Source organism: Cyprinodon tularosa, unplaced genomic scaffold (genome assembly GCF_016077235.1).
Source record: "Cyprinodon tularosa strain WSP-4 unplaced genomic scaffold, ASM1607723v1 ctg66, whole genome shotgun sequence".
NCBI lineage: Eukaryota > Metazoa > Chordata > Actinopteri > Cyprinodontiformes > Cyprinodontidae > Cyprinodon > Cyprinodon tularosa.
The window spans coordinates 3,899,377-3,924,936 of record NW_024039407.1 but is presented as its reverse complement, the minus strand read 5'-3'; the positions used below and the strand labels follow the sequence as shown (position 1 = coordinate 3,924,936).

Sequence of the window (25,560 nt, the reverse complement as noted above, 5' to 3'; positions counted from 1 at the left end):
TTTGAGTATATGTTTTAAATCGCCACTCCCAATATGGCGTACCCACCGCCGTAACCTTTCCACTTTAAAAACGTGGGCTTACGTGCGCGCTACCTAACAAACCGAACGCATTTCTTTCGAGAAGCAAGATGCCTCCGCGCGCCCTCGCATATCAGTCTTTTCCATTGTTGTAAAAATGGTAAGAGCGTTATCCTCTCACGCAGTTGCATTCAGAATATGACGATAACTTAATAGCCAGTATCTGGATGGAAACAAAAGAATGTTAATACGTTTCAAAACAAGTCTCTGCTCGTTTTTTCTCTCTCTCTTAGTCAGCCAAGGACGGCAGCTACGAGGTGTAGGAGGAGCTAGCGGCGTGTTTCCGCTAAAGAACAGGCCAAGGCGGTGATCTATGCAGCCCTACTGTTAGCAGCCGGACAGTTGGGAGCTAACACAGGAAATTGCTTAACTACGCTTTACTACGGCTTTATCAGCGGAGGAGCCGCAGTTTTTAACTTCTGGGTTTGGGAACAAGAAGGTGCGGAAGCTGGACCGTATAAACGATGGAAGCCGAGTTCTGGGAAATCGACGAAACTGGGAATTGGAACTCCGTTTATGAGGTTGGAACCGTCTATAATGATAATGGAGGGGGAACATTAAACCTAGGGCTAAGCTTTCTCCTTCTTAGAGCAAGTCCCTTTATAAAATGTCCAACGTGTGTGTTTTTTGTTCGCTCCTGTTCTTTAATCGGAGCCGTTTGAGATGATTCATGTCTCTGAACGGGATGGTTATCTAGAAGGACGTCCCATCATCACCGAGGTGTTCATTTGAATCTATACGCTATGATACACATTCATCTCCTCATATTAACTTTAAGCAGCTTATTTTGTCGTTAAAAACCTGCTCTGTTTACTATTCATAGATGGTTTTCTCCATATTCACCTTTAGTGTGTGTCAACATGGCCGTGGATCTTAAATTCATTTTGAATTTTTATCACTTTCTGTTCCAAATTCATCACAGAGCTTATAACTAAAGTGTGTTATTACACATAGTAGCTTAAATATATTTAAAAACCTCAACAACTATTTGATTAAATGTCGTCTAATAAGTTATTAATTTATATACATTACTTTTTTTTGTTTCTGGCTTTTTTGGGGGATAAATATGACTGGAAATTCTTTCATTCTGCAGATTTGTCAGAGATAATGTGAGTTGGTTTTAGTCCTAGTTCACATGTTTTTGATGTCCTTGGTAAAGTGTTGACACATCTAAAGAACTTACATTCAACTGGAATATGCAGCTGTTCACAAAAGGCAATTTGTCAAATTTTCTTTTTTACATCTTTCAGGATGTTCCCACCACCCTGAGCATTGATTAATCCAATGACTGCTGTCAGACTAATTATTTTTATGCATTAAAGAGAAGCTTTATTGAGACTTTAGCTCGCCCTGGACTTAACTAGCTGAAAATAATAGAAAAATAGCAGCTTTTTAAAAGATGTAGGTAAAGGTACCATTGTTTTAAATGAGTGTACTGGGAATAAATGTTTGTCTTTCTATGTTTAACATCAACAGGCTACTTTTTGAAACAGCATTTTGAGGTTTTGTTTTAGCAAAGTAAAATTTAGGAAGGAAGAGGCCAAGCAAGAGGCCCCCACCCCACAGGATTTTCCACACATGTATAGATTTAGTTTTGTCATGCTTAAACTCTCTTAAATGTATAACACTGATTTTGTAATTCCTTTGGTTTATTTTCCCACAGGAGATTCGCCAGCAGTCTTGTGAATCACCCTGTAAGGTTGCCAAATTTCCCGAAAACAAGAATCGGAACCGTTACCGGGACGTCAGCCCCTGTGAGTTGCTCTTTGCCCTCCTTCGCCGCTGCAGGTGTTCAAAAATGACCCGGATGCTTTGGAAAAAAAGAATAAGATTCTCAAAATTAATAACTAAGATGTACCGTGTTTTCGTTTGACAAAGTACCAGCATCATTATGCCTGATAAATTACTGTGGAATATACACAAATAAGCCTGCTCACTGGGTTCTGACCTCAGGCAGCGCTATAAACATGTAACAGTAAAAGCACAGATGTCTATCAATACAAATGGGCTGTCAGGATACTGCAAGGCTGCTTTATTTTGTTCTAGACTATTAGGTTAAAGTTATGATTGTATGGTGGTTATAACCAATTCTATCTTAAAATAATTTTTTTTAAATATTTTTATAATTGTAATTTCTAAATTCTCATAAGGAACTGGAAGAGACAACAAATAATCCAATTAACCTACTTTGTATATATTATTAGTTTTATCTGTGCTTAATTATTCTTTCTCTATTAAACTACTCTTATGTTTTCACCTAATTATACACATTATACGTCAACATTGAGAAAATAATTATCTGGAAGAAAAATAATACGTCAGGGTTTAACTGTTGAACTTTGGTGGTTTCCTCTTTTTTTTTTCACACTGAATAAACTATGCAAAATTGTGCAGCCTGCATTGCAAATTGTTATAGTTTTTCATATTCATTTTTAACGAGATGTGAGAATGAGGAACCTGAAACTTAACTTGTGCTGTTTGTTTTTTATCTCAAAGATTCTTCAGCCAGTGTATCTCAGAGTTGAATTCACACGGTCGTGCTGTTTTAGTTTGTCCAGCAGCACCTGTTTTCTCACAGGGGCGGGTGATGTGTAGGAAGTTTGTTTAGATTTAAAAAAAAAAGTCAACAAAATAAAACCAAACATAATTTGTTGTTTCTCTTCTCCCCTCCATTTCTACAGTTGACCACAGCAGGATATGTCTGCAGCTTGGTTCAAATGACTACATTAATGCCAGCCTTATAACTGCAGAAGAGGCGCAGAGAAAATATATTCTTACTCAGGTAAGCATCCAGGAAGATTCTCTGTGCTCAGATTTTAAGACAGTGTACTCTGAACGAAGCTGCTTTGACAATCAAACTTATCTATTATGTAAAGCCTGTAAGAAAATAATCTCAGTAGTAATTTAATCCTTACATGCAAACATTTCAGTAAATAAATTGCAGTAGTAGTAACCTACTACAGTTTTGAACACACAAAAAACAAAGAATAAACTTGTTATATTTTGTATGGGATGAAAGTTGACTTAGACATAGACAAACTTTATTGTCATTTGCACAGAGTGTATACAAAACCAAATTTCGTTGCGTGCAGCTTACAACAGTGTAATGATATTGCAGTTGGAGTAGATAAACATTAGCAATAGAAAGTGCAGCAGTGATCAGAATGTAAACAATGTAGAGGAAAAAAGAAACCAGTTTAGAAAATAGTGCAAAAAGGCATTAACATGAAAACAGTCAGTGCAGCGCAAAAATAATATAGTGCAGAATGCAGTAGAAAATTTGAGTTGTGTCCTATTTAAAAAGATTATAAAAGTTCTGCAACATTGGTAGTGCAAAATAATGTGATGCAGAGTCTGGTTTAGAGTTCAGTAGTTCAACAGTCTGATGGCAGCGGGGGAAATGGTTGTTGCAAAACCTGCTGGACCTGCAGTGGATGCTGTGAAGCCTCTTCCCAGAGGACAAGTTTAAATAGATTTAAACTTATTCCAAAAAGTTAAAAAACAATCCACTGGACTTTGTTTTTAACCGGATTGTTTTTGTTTTTACTTTTTTGGAATGACTATAACCTGGATGACTGAGAATCTCCACCAGCAGATTTATACTTCATTTAAAATGTACATGCTGGTGCTCCCGCTGTAATGTTCATAAAATGTAAAGACTAAGCTTCAGTTTTAATCCAGATAATTTGAATCTTTAGTTTGTGTAAGTAGATATATCTACCTTTATTTACATATTTGAAAGGGGAGTTTCAGATGTGAGCTCTTATCAACACATGCTGTGAATTCACCTGGAGTTCCAGTGCCCTGCAAAAGTCTCCATTCCCCTTCATATTTCCCATATGCTGTACAATGATTGTGGATTAGGAAGGGAAAAGTAGAAAGATTTTCAAAGTTATTTACTAATGAAAATCTAAACGGCGTGGCTTAACTTTTTGTTTAGGTCCCCTGACTTAATAATTTGTAGAACCGCCACAAAACGTATTTAAAATCGGAAAAAGGCTGAGCTTAGCTCAGATTTTCTAATTTATTTTATCTTTTTTGACACAAAACAGGCTTCAGTCAGTTGCCTCTTATTAAAGCCAGTTTTGTGGTTAACAACACCCGGATGACCGAGAATTTGCATTGTTTTTTAGAACCGCCTACACTTACAGGTGGAAGACCTTTGAGGTATGTCTATACCATGATGCAGCCACCACCGTGTTCCTCCCAGAGGATGGTTTGTCTAGGGGGGATGTGCAGTGTTGGTTTGCATAAATGTCTGGGTTTGTTTTTCTTTTTTTTTTGTATCATACCACAGCTCCCTGCTGTGTTTTCTACGCAACTAGTGTTAAACTGCAGCTGGGACTAATTCTGGCTTCATTTCATCAACTCCTCCCCCTTAAATTGCTTCTCTAAAGGCCAGAGTTTTTAGCCTCGTGAGACCATCCTGATCTCGCGAGCTTTCAAGGTTTCACTCTCTAATCAGTCTGGAGACTCTCCGTTGAAGAAAATTTGGAGCCGTTCACCAAACGAACATCCAATCAGCGTTGGCTTTGAGGCAGGTTGAGGTGTGACGCAACGAGAAGCGCGACAGTTCAGTCTAAAGAACATGGCGGCTTCAGCCGATGAAACTAGCGTTAGCGTGGCTATTGAGCAAGTTTTATCGGAATTACAGAGTATTTCTTCACTGAAAGAAGAGCAAAACACTGCTCTGGAGGCTTTTCTCAGAGGAAAAGATGTTTTTGCTCTTCTCCCGACTGGTTTCGGCAAGAGTTTGATCTATCAATTGGCTCCTCTTCGTCGTCGCTCTGTTACGTCATATGCTTCGTTGGTCTGATTGGTTTATTTGGCCCGTCTATCACCAACATAGGCCAATCAGCTAACCAGTATTTTCGCCCCTTCCCAAAATTACTTCAACGGAAGGTTTCCAGATGGATACGCAGAGCAAATCCATCTGGCGGAGTCAGGTTACAGAGGTTTGGTCTGCAGGGCTAATAGTTATCCTTGTATCAGATTTTCCCACCTGGCTGTGGTCCCTGCAGCTCCTCCAGAGTTACCATGGGCCTCTTGGCTGCTTCTCTGCTTAATGTGCTGCAGCTTTGTCATATTTATTCCCTTCTAGGGTAATGATCAGAAATCTGAAAGATGTTCAAAACTTGGATTATTTATATCTGTTTGGACTTAATGCTGCACAAACCACCACTAAACAGCTGCAGCTATAACAGTTGGGTTAATTAAGAGGCTTCTAGTAAGTTGCAGAGGATTTTACTGAGTGATTTTAATTAAAGGGGGCTGCATACAAGTATAGATTTTTGTATATACTATATCAAAAGCAACTCATTTCCAATCATTTGCTTTGTGTCGATTTATGGCCCAAAATCACAATAAAACACAATAAAATATGTTGACATTTCTTAATTAAATATGAAATATTAAATTTATATTTGAAGTATAGGTATACTTTAGGGATACAATCAGTATTAGAGACCATCTGCTGTTTTCATGTCTGTTTAATACAGCTTGATAATTTAGCATGTTACGTGTTTCAATGCATTAAGAGAGGGTAAAAAAGGTTTTTCCTGCTTTATGAGCCATAAAGCCAAATTTTATCTATTTTTTTTACACATGTGAACCGTATCCTACCATCATAAGGCAGACTGAAGGGTCCAATTCTGATCTTCTGACCTGGAAAAAAATTATTTGTACTACTTTTATATAGTGTACTAAATCGAATAAGTTTCAGATAGTTTTCGAGGTGCCTGAAGATGGACAATTAGTCTTCTTTTCCTATAAAAACTATCATTTTGAAATCTGACTTTTATGCTTTTATGTCAGTTCCCAGCTCCCATTGCTCATCGCATTAGGTGCAGGCCTGCGTAAGCAGTTGTGCTCTGATGTCTCTTACAGTTCTTCATCTTATGATGTGGTCATATTATTATGGAGATTCATCATTGCTTCCGTAAACAGAGCTGCTGTGACGTCCATCTTCTCCCTCTGCACATCCGGGTCACTTTGGGGCCGTGAACCGTTCAGACCAAAGTCCGACTGCTGCATGTGAATATTAGTCTGGACGGTTGGGGAGGGCGGGGAAAGGAAAATGTGTGTGGAGTGTGAGGAGCAGCTGTGTGAACGTAGCCATAGACATAAAATTTAACGACTAATGTTTCAGCTGCAGCTCTCTCTTCTAAGCTGGGAAGTGAGGGCAGGTCACATGACGTAGGTCAACAGGAAACTGTAATTTTTTTTACTCTGAAAGTCATAAATAGTTGGGGGGAAAAACCCAAAATAGTTGAATAGTTTTTGGAAAATTTACAAACAGTTTTTGGTTAAAAAAAACGTCACTGCATGGCATACTGAGGAGGGAGCGGATATACCGTCTGATAACAAAACTGCAGGTGTTAGAAAGTTTAGGCCAGTGTGAGACTCTGAAACAGATTAATTGATAATCCAGGCTATCTGGACCCTGGTCTATAACCCAGATCAGATTTGGAACCTCATCCACTCGCAGCATTTGGCATTTCCTGCTTCCCACGGGGTGCCAGAAACTTTTAAACACTGCCACATGTGAAAGATTTGCTGTCAGAATGGTATCAAACCATCCTAGGTTTGGGCCATTAGAGACACATCCTGCTGATCGTGATCCCCGGGTCCCAAGCATCTCTGTCTTAGAAGCTCTGCGTTGACCTTTGCAGTATTTTTCTTTTTTGCTGCAGAAAAATCATTGAACAACCTCTCAGTGATCCAACTTCCTTAAAAAATATCTTATGATCTCTTATAAGAATAAATACTAATCATGAAAAACCTGCCCTGTAAGAAATGTAACTCTAAATGCAGAGGAAGGCTGTGTCTGTCATTATACAGTGTTAACTCTTTCCTATAAGTCTATTTCTAGAATACAGTAGCCTTCATTCATTCACCTAGAAAAACAAGAATCTGGTCTGTTTTTCTGAATTACAGAAAAAATGCTGCTATTATTTCATTGATGTTCTCTTACTGTTGGCATTTCAGATTTCTAAGCAGCTTTTCTTTCCCATTTCTTTGAGTTTAATTTGTTTTTATGTTCTTTTGTGATTAAGATACTTGGAAATTCTCTTGTCTCTTAGTTATTGAGAGTTTAGCTGGTTCATTTAAAAAAAAACATGGCTTTTTAATAGTTTTTAAATAAGATAATCTTGTAATTTAAAAAAAGATGCGTTGTAAATTCAGTAAAACAGAATGTTTTGATTTATTTTCCTTATTTAAAATATTTTATTCATTCAGAGAAACAGAATGTTTAAATTTTTTTTTCTCAAAAAATATTTTATTGCTTGAGAAAAACATAACATTTGTTTATTATAAAAAAATATCTTGTTCATTCAGAAAACATTTTTTAGAATTTTTTTTTAATTTAAAAATGTTTTCAGAAGAACAGAATGTTATATTTTTTTTATTAATAATTAATAAAAATATTTTATTAATTCAGGAAAAAAAATGAAACTTTTTATTACAAAAAATGAGATTGAATTTTCCAGGTCAATGAAATTCGCTTTAATACACTGGAAAAAAATCTAAATCTAGATTAGCATTTTTTTCTTAAAAAAAGTGAATTTGTTCTTGGATTGAGGAGGTAAAAGAGACATTTTGCCAATGGAACAAGACAATTTACACTTAAAATAAGAAAACTATTGGTTTGTCTTTTCTAGTGCATATTATCTAATAATTTTATTTTAAGAGTAAAAATACTTGTTACTATCTCATTTACCTACTCAAATTAAGGGTAAATACACTTAATTTAAGAAATTTTTACTTATTTCTAGATAGTTTTTCCAGTGTACGAGAAGTTGAAGCTTTCAATCTAATGTTTTCTCTTCTGTTTTTCTGTCCAGGGACCCCTTCCAAGTACATGCGGTCATTTCTGGGAGATGGTGTGGGAGCAGCGGACCCGCGGTGTGGTGATGCTGAACCGGGTCGTAGAGAAAGGCTCTGTAAGCCCCCACTGCTGGATCTAGTTATCTCTTTATCTCTGACTTTTACTTTACATCACGTTCCTCGTCTATAACATGCTCTCTAATTTGGGTTTAGATTAAATGTGCCCAATATTGGCCACACAAAGAGGAGAAAGACGCCATCTTTGAAGATACCAACTTCAAGGTCACTCTCGTCTCGGAGGACATCAAGTCGTATTACACGGTCCGTCAGCTGGAGCTGGAAAATCTATCTGTGAGTTGTTCCTCTCTCTGTCGGGGTGGTGAAGAGGCACAATCAATGGTTTGTTACAAAAAGGATCCTGAAGCTGAGTGCTAGCTCTGTTAAAGGCGGCTATTGTGTGTGACTGCAGCCCACAAACATTAGGTTTTTTTATTCGTTTGTTCCCGTAAAGTAAAAAAAAATTATGCTGATCAGGACTGAAGAACTGAAACATCATATGAAACGGATTTCCTTCTTTTCGCTTCTCTTATCCGCATTTTTTCAGTTTCAAATTTAAAAACTGCATACTTTCTTTGCAGCTATTTTCAGTTCTCAGTAAAAAAAAAAAAGGACTTAAATAAAAAGTCCTGCTTAATATTTTTCATTTTTATCTCTTACCTCTTAATTTGTCCCTTCAGACTCAGGAGACCCGTGAAATTTTACATTTTCACTACACCACCTGGCCTGACTTTGGGGTGCCAGAGTCTCCCGCATCCTTCCTCAACTTCCTCTTCAAGGTGCGAGAGTCGGGCTGTCTGAATTCAGAGCACGGGCCTGTGGTGGTGCACTGCAGTGCCGGGATTGGTCGTTCTGGGACCTTCTGTCTGGTGGACACCTGCCTTCTCTTGGTTTGTGCAGACTTGATCTATAAACTCAAAAAGAAAGCTTGATTTGAAATGATTTGATAAAATAATCTGTGAAATTCAAACAGTGTTTTGCTTTTATTCGCAGATGTCGCTCCGCAAAGACCCTTCTTCAGTACGAATTCGTGACGTGCTGCTGGAGATGCGGCGTTACCGAATGGGTTTGATTCAAACTGCAGATCAGCTTCGCTTCTCCTACCTGGCCGTCATTGAAGGTGCCAAGTACATCAAAGGAGACACATCTCTCCAGGTTCCTCTCCTGTTTTTCTCACTTCCTGATGTTAATCGGAGCATCTGTTCTCAGATTAACGAATAATGTTGGCAGAAGGGGGTAACATTTTAAATCATATATTATTCTTTTTTTATTCCTAAGGAGTCATGGAAAGAGCTCTCTAAAGAGGAAGACGATCCTCCAGAGTTCACCCCGCCCCCTCCTGTTCCTCCTCCCAGGGACCCTCACAACGGCAGGATGCAGCCAACTTTTTTCCCAGATAATGTAGACGTCATCCGTTGTGTGGAAATTCCCAAACAGGGGTAAGCATCTAAAATGCTGAATAATGTCTCATCAAAAGATATTTCAGGATCCCTTTTAAAGATGTATTTTTATTTCATTAAACAGAAACACCTTTTGAAATCTCCCCTAAATCTTTAAAGTGGCTTTGCTTTACGTTCCGCTAACGGCTGCAGCTTTCCCCTCTTCTATTTTCACACATTAATTAATGGCCAGCTTTTTTAGTTGATCTTTTGCATCAGCTGTCTTCCCCATCACGTTAGCATTCATGTGGGTATAACATAACATTCCTGTAAAAAAGTATTTGAATTAGCCTTTATTCATCTACGGCTTTGAGCCAAAATCATTAAAATGAACTAAAATGCATCCGTCTTTGTTAAATGACTCTAAGCCTGATGCTTTGGGTTTCATTACTGAAGTTAATTAACATTAGATTTACTTCTCTGAACTTTCCATGTAAATAGTTATATACGTTATAATATGCAACGTTTTCTTCCAAAGCACGTTTTGGTAGCTTGTGGAGGGTGTCAGTAAATGTCGACTGAATAACTCGGATGTCAGCAGTCCTTCCTATGACTGACAAATAATCAAAATAATACCATAAACAGACTGTGTAAGCAGCTTCACATTTTAGTTTGATTTGCTGGAATATGTGCCCATGATGACTTTTTGAGATTTTTGAGCAGTTAGCACTTGTTCTCTTTATGTACATTTAAAAGTTGAGGACTATGATTAGTAGAAAGCAGGTCTAAAATTGGCTGCCTGGTTAAATTAACAAGGGAATTGATCCAAACTTCATATTATGCAGGATGCAAATGGGCACATATGTCTTTATAGATGAAGATTGTTTAACTTTAGTTATTTCTACACATAGATCGACTATAGAACATTCATTAATTTATCCAACCGTACATTAATCCAACTGATCAAGGGGGAAGGAAAGTGAGTGTAACTGGTAGGGTAGGACTGAAGGCTGATTCATTTCCATGCTAATGATGGGTAAGAGATTTTTTTTTTTTTTTAGGGCAGAAAGAATCATGATTAATCGTAAAACTATTTTAGTAATCGATTACTCGTTAACTGAAGTATGCAGATTCCTGAAAAACAAAAAGGCTAAGCAATATGGCCTTGAAATCTTGTGAAATGTTGTGGTTCTATCTTGATAAAAATGATGATAAAAACACTCTTAAGTAATTCTTTGAGGTCGTTCTTGTGTTATTTTTATTTGCAACAGCAACCAGGGCCAAAAAAAGTCACAAACATTCTTGGAAAAATATACAAATTCAAAATAGGTTTCTTCAGGACACCAATTATGTAATGAAGTGTGATTAATATCACTAAACATCCCTTAGTAACCACATTTAATCATATCCTTTGAATTTGCCAATACCTCAATGGAGAAAAAGAGGAAGAAAAACATTGAAAATAAAATTCAAAACTTACCTTTTTTTAGTTTTTTTTTTTTTTTTTTTGTATCATAAGTAATTTGTTTTTATTGGTTAGATAAAAAATCTAAATGATCATAATTAGCACTTTATCAGGATAGCGTTACAATAAATGACCATTTCTGCAACCCAGTCAGAGCACTAACTGTGCATTTAAGATAAAACTAATTTTTTTTTCTGTGAATAAACTGTCCAGAACCCCTTAACTGGCTTATATTCTTGTTTATATTCTTTATAAAAAACCTCTTTAAGTCGCCTTTTTCTATCCTATTTTTAATGGATCAATCTAAAAAATAAACAACAGAGAAATCGATTAAAATAATGATCACGGTTGCAGCCTTTTATAACCACTTTGCCTGGTTTTTGACAAAGCTGATAGATTTCATACAATCATCCACAGTCACCTGCCTCGTATCTTCCATCTGATTTAGATTGTTTCCTTGAACTGAATTGCGTGAGCGCCAGCAGGTTGCATTCATTTATAACACTCGTTTTTCCAGGTCCACCTGTTTTCATAGATTGAGTGATTTACAGACGGCCAGGCCACCAGCCTGCCAGCAGAGATGCAGCTGATCACTGCTCTGTCAGTCTTCTGCAGCTCTGCTTAGATCTACAGTCGTATAGAGTCACATTTCAGACTCACTGAGCAGGTAGAGCTCAATAAATTACAATGTTTTGGGGAAATTAATTCATTTCAGCTGACTAAATAAAGTCGTGATACATTCCAAGCAAATGTCTGTTCGTTTAAAAATTCCTTTATCAATGCAGCATGGCGTTAATGAGGTGAGCTGTTTGCCTCGATCTTCCTCTTGACAATACATCAAACATTCTCTTTGAGTTTAGGTCAGTCCAGTTTAACAACACAGGAGCTACACCGAGCTAGTCTGCCGTTATTGTTTAGAAAACCGCATCAGAAAACTTGTGATGCCACTTTGATGTGTGATTTATTGCCTTTAGCAAACAGAAATGTTTTCTTAAAGAGGTTACAGCTTTCATCCACACCTTTAAAAAGTCCTTTTGAATTCTGATCACCTTTTTCTACACTTTGTGCTTCCAACCTTTCCCTTAAATGCTGGAACACATCATTCGTGGATCAGCCCACTTCCTTTCAGGATAACTTATGGAGAGCATTTTTACCTGGTTTTATGTGCTATTTAAAAGTGTAAGAAGCTAAATTGTTTTTGTTTTTTTAGTAATTCTCGGCTCAAAGAACATCAAAACTTACTGTTCTTTTTTTTTTTTTTTTTAGTTTTGTTCATATAACAACCTCTTTTTCTTTCTAACATGGTGGAAAACAACCAGGAAGAGTCTATTGTCTCAGTCCCTCTGTCATGAAGTGGCACCTGATGTCCCTGCTGATGTAAACTCTCTGTAATTATGTCTGAATTTAGATTTGAGGCGACATCTGATTAAGTGGCGTTACAGAATGACGGCTCGCTGCTACAGAAAGCTTTCTGTGTTCGAAAAGGTCCTCAAATGTTTTCATTGGGGGTGTCCTGATGCAGCTTTATCATCTACAATACGATACCGACCTGTTATAATTAAACACCATAAATCATACATACATTTTAGGGCTGAAACAATTAATCAGATTAATTGTGATTAATCAGTTATTGAAATAATCATCAACTAATTTAGTAAACAATGATTGATTTGAGTATAAAGACTCTAAAACATGCTTTTAGCTGACAGAGTGACCCACTTAGAGCAGTAATTATACCAACATTGTTAAAAAAAAAAATTATATTTTGCATTTAAGATAAAAAAAAAATGTTTACATCTGTTAATATGCTCTATCCAGAACTCTAGCGGGAAAAGTTTTAGTTTCACCAGACTTAATTCCTTAAAAAAAAATTATTTAAGGGGCATTTGGCTATTAACTTATTAATTGATTAAGCAAAAACATTATTGAAAGAATAGTGGATTTGCAAAATAATCGTTAGTTGACGCCCTAATACATTTATTAGTTATTATTATTTGGAATGATAGGAAATGTTTGTATATTACTTAAGCAGAGGATAATAGAAAGATCTGGTATGAGAACAACGGATCAATTTCTTATTAACCAATGAGTTATGTCAACACTTTTGATCAGTTTGCTGATATTGGAGATTTTAGAAGCAGGTCAGTTTGTTCAATGAGTGATATTTTATATCACACCGATTCATTCATCCACGAGCTCAAACCCTTTATGTCAAATTTGGAATTATAGGAAACGAGTACTTTCAATCCTGCAGCTTTTTAACTAGAAGCTCTAAACTGATTCTTCCCATACTTGAAGTAAAAAAAAAAAGGAAAGAGGAAGGCTGTCATCTGGAATGACGATGCTGATTTCTGTTACTGAAAATTCATGGTGATGAATTGAAATGATGAGTATTCTACTCATCATTTTAGGAAATAAGGGGTTGAATATTGTAGATGGGTATTGGTCTCTATAATCTGAAGAACTTAATATTCATGTTTTATTCATGTTTTAAAATATGAAGTTCAAACTTTACACATCTGATAAATAACATTCAGTTTAAGAATCTGCTCTAAGTTCTCTGTAACCAAAATGAAGAAACTGTGCGTGAAACACAGCAAACCCTTTGCTCCTTCTATAGGATTTAAGAAACCTGCTTCAGCCTGATGCTGCTTCACATGTGGTTTATTTACTGCTCATTAACAACAGAAACCGCCTCTTAAAAAGCAGCAGTTTGACAGTTTGCTTCTTAAAACCATATTAACATAAAGGCAGGTTGACTAAATATGTTGAACATGTTGTTTCACATTAATCTGAGACGGCTTAGAAGGAAATTTCACACGGAAAAAAAAAAGAATAAACAGATTATTAAGAGTCCCTAGAACTCCACGATGAGCGCCAAGTTAGTGCAAAGACCGAGGAGATCCATCTGAGCCTCAGACCATATTAAATAATAACGCTTAAATAAAGGCAGGAGTTTAGAAAGGTTGAAGGAGAGAGCTTTAATTTATGACTAAAATTATATATAAATTGTATCAAGACCTCTGGAGTAATGTACGGAAGATTGGGGCCACTGGAAAATTTATTTATTTATTTATTTATTTGTTTATTTGACAGGGACAGTACAATTAAACATTGCAACCAAACAGGTGGCCGATGTCCAAGTACATAAGGCTTGTAGCCATGGGCTAAAAAAAAAGTTAACTGATTTTTAAATTTTATTTCAGTTTAGTATGGGGAGAAAAGTCAGAATTCTGACTTTAATCTCAGAATTTTGACTTTTTTCTTAGAATTCTGACTTTTTTATTGTCAGAATTCTGAGAAAAAAAGTCATAATTCTGACTTTAATCTCGGATTTCTGACTTTTCTTCTCTGAATTCTGACAATAAAAAAAGTCAGAATTCTGAGAAAAAAGTCAGAATTCTGAGATTAAAGTCAGAATTCTGACTTTTTTCCCATACTTAACTGAAATAAAATTTAAAAATCAGTTAACTTTTTTTTCCCCAACATAAAATAAATAAATGCACAGAAAAGAAGGACAGAATTGGTCCAGAGATGTTAGAGACTGATAAAGAGACAGAAATGGTTAACATAGATTAAATCTGTATTTTTGTCCTGATCAGGTCAGATTAAAATCATCGTAGAACCTGGTAGAGATACATAAAGGGAAGGTTTGCCTTAAAGGGAAACTAGAACCTTGATCTAATCCTCTTTCATCCTGTTTCTTCATCCAGGTCTTCACACGACACAGAGCTGCGAAAAAGAAACCTAGCTGCTCCGGAGCGTCCTCCTGAAGGAGGGGATCTGCCACACGGGCATGTGGGAATGCAGGATCTGACCTCAGGTGCTCTGAACAAATCCCAGCATCAAGAGGCGACGGAGGAGAAGTCTGAGGGAGCGGAGCAGCCAAAGGGGGGCTGTCCTGCGCCGGGGCTTTGGCCCCCTCTTACAGCCCACGTGTGCCTGTGCACGGCGCTGGCTCTCAGTGCTTATGTCTGCTATCGCGTCTATTTCCACTGATGTCTGTCCTTCCTCCTTCCTTTCTTTTTTTTTTTTTTCTGGATATCTATGATGTCGCAAAGCGCACGTGGCTGGCAGGTCGACCTGCTTCGACTCTGTGAGGGTCGTTCGGTGATACTTTGGCGCTCGGCTGATTCAGGTTCACCTGTGATAACGCTGTAAATGGTCAGCTGCCTCTTAACCCAAACTTTCTTTGTGTTTATGCCATCTCCAAACGCTCAGGGCCTTGGGTTCTTTTTTTTTTTGTCTTTTCTCTAAGGTGCCACATCCCAAACACGTGCGCGCCGACCCGAACAGACTCACCATAAAACATACGTTGGTCTGCTGAGGTGAAAGGGTTTGCACTGGGACTGCTGGCCTGAACACCTGGGACCAGTGACCTCTGACCTCTGCCTAATTTACATGCATCTTCTTTCTTATTTACCAAAATGACACCTTTGAATGTTGTTCCATTTTTTTTTTTTATCCTAAACTCGATTAATTGAGCAGACTGATGATGATGTTTTGATTAAGCTGGACTGAAAAACACGTCACTAAAAAAGAAGCTTTGTTTAAACAAAGTTCTGAAGACTACAAAGAATCCAGTTTGCTCCCAGTAGATAAATGAAAGTGTGGGTTTCCAACGATATCTACACACTAGTTGTCTCTGTTAGGCAGGTTTAGTGTGCTCTTTTTATTTTCTTGAACCGTTGACGCAACATTTACCGTAAGTTTAACGGGATGCTGACTGGTAGCTCCCTGTTAATGCCTGAAGCAGCGGCAGGGGTACGGCGACGTGTCTCCTCTAGGATCGGCTTTATCCTGCGATGGAAGACGACACAGCTTTAAATGCTTTACAGTAGATTTTATACCCATACCTGGGGATATTCAATATGGTAAACGAGTAAAAAGTTCAGAGAGCAAAGTAGCACTCACCCAACTGTTTTCCAGCAATAATAAAAAAAATAATAACTCAGTTGTGTAATGTCCATTACACGTGCATCTCATAGATAAAATATCAAAATGTTCACTTCGGTTAATGGATTCATAAAGCGAAGTAATATGGATTCCTCACACACAGCGATATTTTCCAACTGTTCCTTCCTAGTTATTTTTATATCATTATAGCTTACAGAGCATTAAATAAAGAAAAGTTCAGATAATCAGATTAAGGAAGACTAAAGATGATTTTAAGAATAGAAATGAAAAAAGCTTTTCATGTTGGAGCCCAACGCCTGTTTCTGCCTGTGTGCCGTGGCTCTTAAAGCTCCTGCAGCGGCAGTCATTAATTATTAATTAAACTGTATTGACCTCACATTGGAGAAATGTACCTCTAGATGTAACCCTCCCTCTTTAGGAGCAGCGGGCCGCCATCCTGGGGCAAAGCTGCACCTTTTTCTACCACAGTTTATCCTTCCACCTAACTTTCCCTCCATAAATACACTGTTTTGGGGCTAACCAGTAACTTTACAAGACAGCAAATATTCCTTTGTGTAGTCCTTACTTAACACTTCTGTGTTAAAAATCCTTTTTTTATTTGTCTAATATAATATTCTGAGAATTTTGAGTCATTAACTCCAAAGTCATACTCCCCAGAAGATAACAGAATGGGATATTTGGGAAATATCGTTCTGTGTGCAATGAATCAGTATAGTTTCACTTTGTGAGATGAATCACTGAAATGATTGAACTTTGCATTGATATTCTAATTTATTGAGAGGTGCGTGTGGGTCTCTGAGGTAGAGTGTGGGACCAGGGATTATTGAAACTAACCAAAAAAAATCAAATAAACCAAACACCAGCACAGGGATGAAAACGATGCACTGTTCTGATTAGTCGTTGTATCATGGTGTGAGCCTGAGCTGGCCGTGTTCTTCTGTATGATTGGTGTTTTTTTTTTGTAAAGCATGCTGCGTTTGTGACTCGACAGGTTTGTCCAAATAAGAGATTAGTTAAGCTGCTACCCTTCGTTTTGGGACGAAACAGAGTTCAACACTTTGTCTGACAGCTGTACCTTTCTTTAGAATGTATGAACGTCGTCTCCACAGGACGCATCCTTATTAAATTTATACATAAGTATATATATATATATAAATATATATATATATATTTCAGATCAGGTTTTAGTGTGCCGAGTTCTTTTTCTGCTTTAACAGATTAAACCTCAGCACTTGTGCAGTAAATGCACCATGTTTTCCCATTTTCTATACGTATGCTGAGCTTAGAAGCGTATTTTTTTATTTACATTTGTTTTCATTTTTAAATAAAGAAAAAAAAAAAAGGGGTCCTGTTTCTTCTTGAAGCATATATTGGAAAGCATTATTATATAATCTGTTGATATAAAAGACTATTAATATGCAAATGATCAATTTAGGGATATATTTCTAATTACTGCTATATTAATGGTGGACTGAATGATATGCAATATTTAAATAACTTTACTTGTGCAAGAAGTGAAGAGCCTCTTCCAAGCTTATCTTTAACAAATTTATCAGTTTTTTTGGAATTCAGCATTTTGTCCATTAAAAAAACAGAAAAACGATTTAAACGGTAATATTTTATTTGGTGAAATTCATTAGTTTTTACTTGGTTAACAGAAATTAACCTTAGAAAACCTTAAAAATAGATCTAGAAAAATGTTTTTTTGTGTGTGTATTTGAGGTGGATAAAGTAACCAAAGATTTTTATTTAACTACTAGCACTATTTCAAGATTTATTTTAACTCAAGTAAAAATAGAACAAAGTCATCTATAAAAATTAGTCTAGTAAGAATCCGCTGGTAAAGACAATCCACTGGACTTTGTTTCCAAGTTTGAAGACGTTTCGCTTCCCATCCATGAAGCTTTTTTAATTAAGTAAAATACAGGTGCTGGTCATAAAATTAGAATATCATGAAAAAGTAGATTGATTTCAGTAATTCCATTTAAAAAGTGAAACTTGTATATTATATTCATACATTACATACAAACTCATATATTTCAGATGTTTATTTTGTTTAATTTTGATGATTACAAATGACAACAAATGAAAATCTCAAATTCATCATATCAGAAAATTAGAATATTACTGAAGACCAATAAAAACAAAGGATTTATAGAAATGTTGGCCAACTGAAAAGTATGAACATGAAAAGTATGAGCATGTACAGCACTCAGTATTTAGTTGGGCCTCCTTTGGCCTGTATTACTGCAGCAATGCGGCGTGGCATGGAGTCGATCAGTCTGTGGCACTGCTCAGGTGTTATGATAGCCCAGGTTGCTCTAATAGTGGCTTTTAGCTCTTCTGAATTGTTGGGTCTGGTGTATTGCATCTTCTTCTTCACAATACCCCATAGATTTTCTATGGGGTTAAGGTCAGGAGAGTTTGCTGGCCAATTTAGAACAGGGATACCATGGTCCTTCAACCAGGTACTGGTAGCTTTGGCACTGTGTGCAGGTGCCAAGTCCTGTTGGAAAATTAAATCTGCATCTCCAAAAAGTTGGTCAGCTGCAGGAAGCATGAAGTGCTCTAAAACTTCCTGGTATGTGGCTGCGTTGACCCTGGACCTCAGAAAACACAATGGACCAACACCAGCAGATGACATGGCACCCCAAACCATCACTGACTGTGGAAACTTTACACTGGACTTCAAGCAACGTGGATGAAGTGCCTCTCTTCTTTTCCTCCAGACTCTGGGACCTTGATTTCCAAAGGAAATGCAAAATTTACTTTCATCAGAGAACATGACTTTGGACCACTCACCAGCAGTCCAGTCCTGTTTCTCTTTAGACGCTTCTGACGCTGTCTGTGGTTCAAGAGTGGCTTGACACAAGGAATGCGACAGCAGAAACCCATGTCTTTCATACGTCTGTGTGTGGTGGTTCTTGAAGCACTCACTCCAGCTGCAGTCCACTCTTTGTGAATCTCCCCCACATTTTTGAATGGGTTTTGTTTCACAATCCTCTCCAGGGTGCGGTTATCTCTCTTGCTTGTACACTTTTTTCGACCACATCTTTTCCTTCCCTTCGCCTCTCTATTAATGTGCTTGGACACTGAGCTCTGTGAACAGCCAGCCTCTTTAGCGATGACCTTTTGTGTCTTGCCCTCCTTGTGCAAGGTGTCGATGGTCGTCTTTTGGACAACTGTCAAGTCAGCAGTCTTCCCCATGATTGTGTAGCCTATAGAACTAGACTGAAAGACCATTTAAAGGCTTTTGCAGGTGGTTTGAGTTAATTAGCTGATTAGAGTGTGGCACCAGGGGCCATCAATTTTGAACCTTTTCACAATATTCTAATTTTCTGATATGATGAATTTGAGATTTTCATTTGTTGTCATTTGTAATCATCAAAATTAAACAAAATAAACATCTGAAATATATGAGTTTGTATGTAATGTATGAATATAATATACAAGTTTCACTTTTTAAATGGAATTACTGAAATCAATCTACTTTTTCATGATATTCTAATTTTATGACCAGCACCTGTAATTTAATAATTTGAATTAAATAAAAAAAAATCCCTCAGTAAAATGGCAGACGGACAGTTATGTGCAAATTCTGGTATTTGAACGTTTAAAATCAAGAACATGATTACAAAATAACAAATTCAGCCAAGAAAAACTTTTTTAAATCAAAATTTTCAACATAAATGTAACCAATCCTTATGGTAGGGAATGCATGCGTGTCAGGAAAGGATAAAGTTTATTGTACTTCTACCTGATCCCAAATTGCTCTCATTACTTATAGGATAAGTAACCAGAAATGTTACTCAGGTACACATACCAACACTCACAAGAATGTTACTTGAGTAAAAGTAAAAAGTATGATAAAGAACAGCTACCAAAGTAATTTTTACAAAAAGTCACTCAAGTATATGTCACTAGTTACTACCCACCTCTGCATATTTGATGCCTTTGCCCCAATGATAGTGAGTTTGCCCTCTGAGATAACCACCTGCCTGCCTCTCGTATCAGTAGGAACTCTGAACAAGATTTTACTTTCAACTATCAGATGTTTTTCTTGCATATATGGAGCTTATCCTGAATTATCTCAGTAAAATCAAGATCTGGGATTACTTCTCCTTATTCTCCACCAGTCCTGGTTCCTCATACTACTTTGGGTTATTGCCATGTTTTGGAGTCTAGTTCTGCTTCTTTAAACTCTATAGATGGCTTAAGCCCCTCTGATGGACAGTATCATGAATGGTGAAGGGATGAGATCAAACTGCAGTGAACCATCCTCCAAGCAGAAAACAGAAACAGGAAAGCATGAAAAAAGAAAGATTATCAGTTAAATATATTAGGAGTTGCAGAACCGAAGAGCTACTTGTGGCTCTACACTATGTCATTCCATACACTGCAAAAAAATGCATATCCAAGTAAGACTTGTTTTTTTCATAAAATAAGTGGATTTTTCTTGAATTGAGCAGGTATGTGAGACACTTTGCCAATAGGATAAGACATTTACATTTAAAATAAGACAAAACAACTGCAGTCTCTTATCTCAAGTGCATAATATCTAATTTTCTTATTTTAAGGGTAAAAACGCTAATTCCATTGGCAGATCATCGTATTTTCCTACTCAACTGAAGGGTAAATACACTTATTTTAAGAAATATTTACACATTTTTCGAATGTTTTTGCAGTGTATAATAAAATTAGATGTTAAAATTTGAACATTTCCATTTTTGGTTTAAATTTTTTAATTTTATTTACTTTATATTTAAAAAAATATTTCTTACCATGAAAAGAAAAGCAACAAAATAATTAGTGGCTAAACAAATATCTATATAATAAAGTAATAGAATATTAGATGAATTCATAATTCAGACATATTACATATTTTTGAGTTATTTGAATAAAAAAATTACCACATGAGTAAAATATGTTATATTCAGCTTTAACAAATTAGAGCATTTTTTCCCCTTTTGGTTTAAAATAACTTGGACAAACTTTAATGTCATTTTGAACACACACATAACACCAAGCAGATAAAAACCGATCCTCTCTCAACAGGACTGAAGCCATAGCCTTGACTTTTAAATCATAATAAAAACAGAACTGTAAAGAAAAAAACTGAATGGGTCCTAGGAATGTATAAGTCACTCTATTCCAGCATATATCATCATTAGATTTTTTTTTTTTTTTAGCATTATGTTTTCAGTACAGGGGCCAGGATCAGGGGACTGGCCCCTATTGGCCCCTGTCTAAAAGCACCCATAGTGTGAATAATCTTTGCCTAATCATTGTGTCTTCATTGTATCAATTTAACACATTATTCATGTTTTTACATTTTTCATTAATCAAATATTTACAAAATTAAGCTGTGGAAAGGCTAAGAACATCATAGAAACAACATGTAAAACCCTAGCATTTAAAATTAATTAGGCTATGACCTGATTGGGAAAAAAAAGTCTTCAAAGATCCTGAAATGAAGATTTTTATCTTTTTTCTTATCGCTATCTTTATCAGGCTTTATCAGATCATTCGCCTCAGGATTAGAGATATGTTCTTCTTTATCACTTAGACAATTTTCCCCCTCAGGCTTTATACCTAGAAACACACTGAGTATATGATTAGATTCTTGTTGTTTTTCTAACAGCAAAGAAACCATAGAAACAGCATCTGCTTCCTGTATTTAGATTTAATTCTCCTGCTCAGCAGATTTCTGACCAATAAACACCCAAACCTTTGGTGGTTTCTTACGACTAACCCTTATTTGCTTTGACTCTCTCATTGTCTAAAAACGAAACTAAAAAAACCGGGAAATAATGCAAGCTTAATATACTCATAAAAGTAAACATTTAATTTGAGAGAAAAAAATAAAAATCCTCCTGAAGTTCAGAGTGTAATGCTGAAAACTCGCCACCAGGTGGCACTGTGGAGCCGTAAGAACCACCTCTTGACATCAGAAGAAATGTTTGCTTGTGTGTTTTGGCAAACTTTCCTGTTTTCGTCTTTCTTTTACCCGTGTTTGCACAACAAGCTCATTGTGTTTTGCAGAAAGAAAACATCTTTTTCAACATAAGTAAAAAAAATTTGTAAACTTTCTGTAACATTTTCCTCTAATTTCTGGTATTCGTGTATTTTATCTATTAAATATACCTTTGGCTTTAAAATTCTGGACTTTAAATCCCAATATTTATTCTGGCAACTGTTGAAATGGTGTCAAAGATACACATTTTTTTCTCCTCCACAATCCCAGTTTCATATATATATATATATATATATATATATATATATATATATATATATATATATATATATATATATATATTGTTTGTCTTCAAAAGTATGATCACTAACTAGGAGGATGGGGTTAGTGAACTTTAGAAGGAAAAAAAGATGAACTAGACCAGATACAGGCTGCTGCGTCTGCTTAAGGAAACTCCACCGCATTGGGGTGTAACAGATGATTTGGCAACCGTCTTGGCGAGGCCTTCCTGTTTGGGAAAGAAGAAGGATGCGCTGGTACGTGCTGTTCAAGAAGAATACTGAGCAGAGTGAGTAATAGCACTCCCAGCAGCAAGTCTTCTGACGTCAACAAGACCAACAAGATAGAACAAGCCGGCGTAGGAAAACTACAATCAAGGTGTAGCCAGGGGCCGGAAGTCCTATAAAGCCACATTTGTTTGTAGTGAAACTTTAGTCTAATGTGACAGGCCTGTCATGAGTCATGTTGGTTGTGGTTAAGAGAACAGTTTGTAAATATAAGCAACTTAAGCAATATCTTAAAGCTATATTAATCCAATGACACTAAAAAAAGTTCTTTATAGCATTGAACATATAATTATTGAAAGGTTTATGCTGAGTTAATGTTTTGTTCTGTTTCAGATCATACAGAACAGTCTACAATCTAGCAGTCCAAAAAGTACATCTGCCCTGCCCTGCTGACTCTTCAAGCATGTGTCCTCAGTTTAGTTATTAACCTGGAACTTCCCAATAGCAGGCCAGCTGAGAGTGTGTGGGGGGGTGAAGGGAGGTGCAAAGGCTGCAGCATGCAGATGATTTTCTCCAGGAGGCCCTGCGGGGATCAGGAAATTCCTGAAATTGAGGAGAGTCAGGTTTTCCAAGTGTGACTGTGCAAAGTCTGAGTCAACACACGTAGCGCTGCCACACAAAGGAGCACTCAATGAGGGTGCTTCAGGAATACCATGTCTCTTCATGCCTCTTTTAAAATGATAAACAGCAAGTGTCATAGGGCCTTAGGAATCAACACTTGATGATGAGTGATGGCTGTGTTGGATCAGATACAAGGCAAATGTGGCTGCTGTTGATTTTTGTTTTTCAGCTTTAGATATTTGCATGAAAAGATTTTTTTTTTTTATGTATTTAGAAGAAGCAGGACTCTTGGAGCGATGTCAGGGAGCAGCTACAGGACGAGGCTTTAAGACTGAAAAGAGGAGGAAACTGGAGTCCAGAGTTAATAAACCACATCTCTCCGCACACCCCAGGGTCGATAATTAACTATGTCTTTTATGCAGGAGAACAGCTTTCTCATGTCTGATAATTTAAGCAGCATTAAATGCCTTAAATTTCATAAAAATCCTTACAAATTTATTTTTTAAAAAGTGTTTTTTAACATTGTTATTGTAAAATTCAGTGTTCTCATTATTAGTTCATATGAAATCGTACGAAAAGTTATGCACCGTAATTTTGTACGTTTTAGATGTTTTTTTCGTCGTATTTTTACGTCTTGCCTCGAGACAAGATATCCTTGCGCATGCGCATCTTACGCACCATTTACATAGAATTTAACATACCCTAACCCTAAGAATTTAACCAACCCTAACCCTAAGATACAAAACAACAAGCAACCTAGTTAGAGACCTGAAGAAGTGATTATTGCACTGTTTTTCCCAGTTTTACGTCCGTCCGCGGATCTGCTTTTTTCATCTGTCTGTCTGCGCATGCGCACTGATCTGTATTTTCGAGGAAAAACATCCAAAATGTACGAAATACTGTGCATAACTTTTTGTACGATTTCATACAAACTGATAATAAGAATATGTTGATTTGTTAGGAACAAAAGGTCATGCAAAACTGTGAAGTAGAAGCACAAGCTAAGTGTTTTTAAAAAAGCTTTTACGAATTAAAATCTGAAAATTATGATATCCATTTGTGTTCAGCTCCTTTTCAATGTGTCTTTAACACCTTGGTACATCCACAGACTGAATGATTTTTGTCGCTGTTAAATTGCTAAAATCAGACGGCATCTTTCAACATCTGTGGGCGACTGTAGCAAAGGATGGGGTTAGGAACAGTTTTTATAGTTGCTGCATCTCCTACAAATCTTGTGGAAAACTACATTCTTTATTCCTTTATTGCTTTCTTACACTAAAATCATCTTTTAATACCTGTTTCTTAAAAAGCAAGGTTTGCTGAGTCGTCAGTTAATAAGATGTAAAACTTTTAGATAGAGTGGCTCAGGTTATCCTAAGCTATCTCTATAGTTATGCTGCTATAGGCTTAGACTGCTGGAGGACTTAGGGACCCCTTTTTATCATTCTGCTTCATTCTATCTCTATTCTCCCATTCTGAGGTTTTTGTAAAAAAAAAAAAAAAACTTTCAATCCAACGTTCTGCTCTCTCTGCTTTTTTTTTTCCAGTGTAGTCCTGTTTCTCTGACTGTAACTAACTGCACATGCTCTCTTTCATTCTCTGACATGGGAGCTGGCTTGAAGCTCGTCTGCTTGGCTGAGTGGTTCCTGAAGCTGTTTGACAGCTAACCTTCGTATCTCTGCTTCTTTCTGTAAGTCTACTTCTGTCTCCTTGAACCCCAGTCCCCCTCGGCAGATGGCCGCTCACACTGAGCCTGGTTCTGCTGGAGGTTTCTTCCTGTTAAAAGGGAGTTTTTCCTCCACACTATCGCTAAAAGCATGCTTGGTGTGAGGGATTGCTTTCGAGTCAATGAGTCGATGCAATCAGCTGGTTTTCCTTAGATAAAAGACTATGAACAAATCCGACTGTATGATCTGGTTGAATGTCTTTGTAAATTGCCTTGAGATGAAATGTGTTGTGGTTTGGTGCTATTTAAACAAACTGAACTGAAATTGAATTGGGTAGCTGCACCCAGCTTTGGATCTCTGCATCTCGCTCTATTTTCAGATGAGTTTCCAGAGTTTTCCACAGGCCTCTTGGTTTCTGGTCTGATTAATTCGTCTTTTTATCCCCTGTCTTCATAGGGCTGCTTGTTCACTGAAGTTTTCTAAAACAATGTGAGCCTTGTAAACACACCTAGATCATATCATGCAAGAGGAAAATGGTTTCACTCAATTTTATCTAGGGGTATCAGAATAAAGGGGGCCGAACGGAATGGCTAAATAATGATCAGTTTTTTCTTCCGGAAAAGAAAATAAGCAACAAATTCCTCTCCACTTCACAATAAAAAAAAAACATAAGAGTGTCACAGTGAGGGAATTGTTTTATTTTGGTATTGTTTTTTCTCTTAATGTCTGCAACATCATGCAAATCTGTATGTGATTTTTGAAAAAAACTTATATCATGAAATCTCTAGAAACATTTGAGAAAGACGTATTTCCCTCCTGCTCTGACAGCTTTGGGTTAGAGCACAGGAAGCTTGGTGTATTGATCCCAGCAAATAACCCGTACAGTGGTCTGAAAATGATCCACGCCTGTCATGCTACCTCAGCGTAAATGCATCATGATTAACGCCGTATGATGAGCTCTCAGTCACGGGAAACATTTTTCTGCAAAACAAGCAGCTGGGCTGTTTTTGATATGCAAGTGGAAAAGCACTGCACTGTTCTCATTAAGCTGCAGTATGAGAGTCTGATG

General features: G+C 36.8%; 1 protein-coding gene across 1 annotated transcript; it reads left to right on the top strand.

The window, feature by feature from the left end:
• Window positions 1–35: 35 nt before the first annotated feature.
• On the top strand, window positions 36–17,067 carry LOC119799432 (tyrosine-protein phosphatase non-receptor type 1-like). The gene is made up of 10 exons (XM_038309325.1): window positions 36–178; window positions 312–599; window positions 1,742–1,832; window positions 2,760–2,860; window positions 7,923–8,021; window positions 8,119–8,256; window positions 8,643–8,852; window positions 8,956–9,117; window positions 9,241–9,401; window positions 14,520–17,067. Exons 2-10 carry the CDS (start codon window positions 543–545, stop codon window positions 14,803–14,805), a joined length of 1,305 nt encoding a protein of 434 aa, XP_038165253.1. The 5' UTR covers window positions 36–178; window positions 312–542; the 3' UTR covers window positions 14,806–17,067.
• The last annotated feature ends 8,493 nt before the right edge of the window (window positions 17,068–25,560 follow it).

Bases quoted from the DNA above. Each gene is read 5' to 3' on its own strand.
- LOC119799432 (XM_038309325.1), top strand. From the start codon at position 543: ATGGAAGCCGAGTTCTGGGAAATCGACGAAACTGGGAATTGGAACTCC. The intron at 2,861-7,922 runs GTAAGCATCCAG...TTTTCTGTCCAG, and splicing joins GAAAATATATTCTTACTCAG to GGACCCCTTCCAAGTACATG. The intron at 9,118-9,240 runs GTTCCTCTCCTG...TTTATTCCTAAG, and splicing joins AAGGAGACACATCTCTCCAG to GAGTCATGGAAAGAGCTCTC.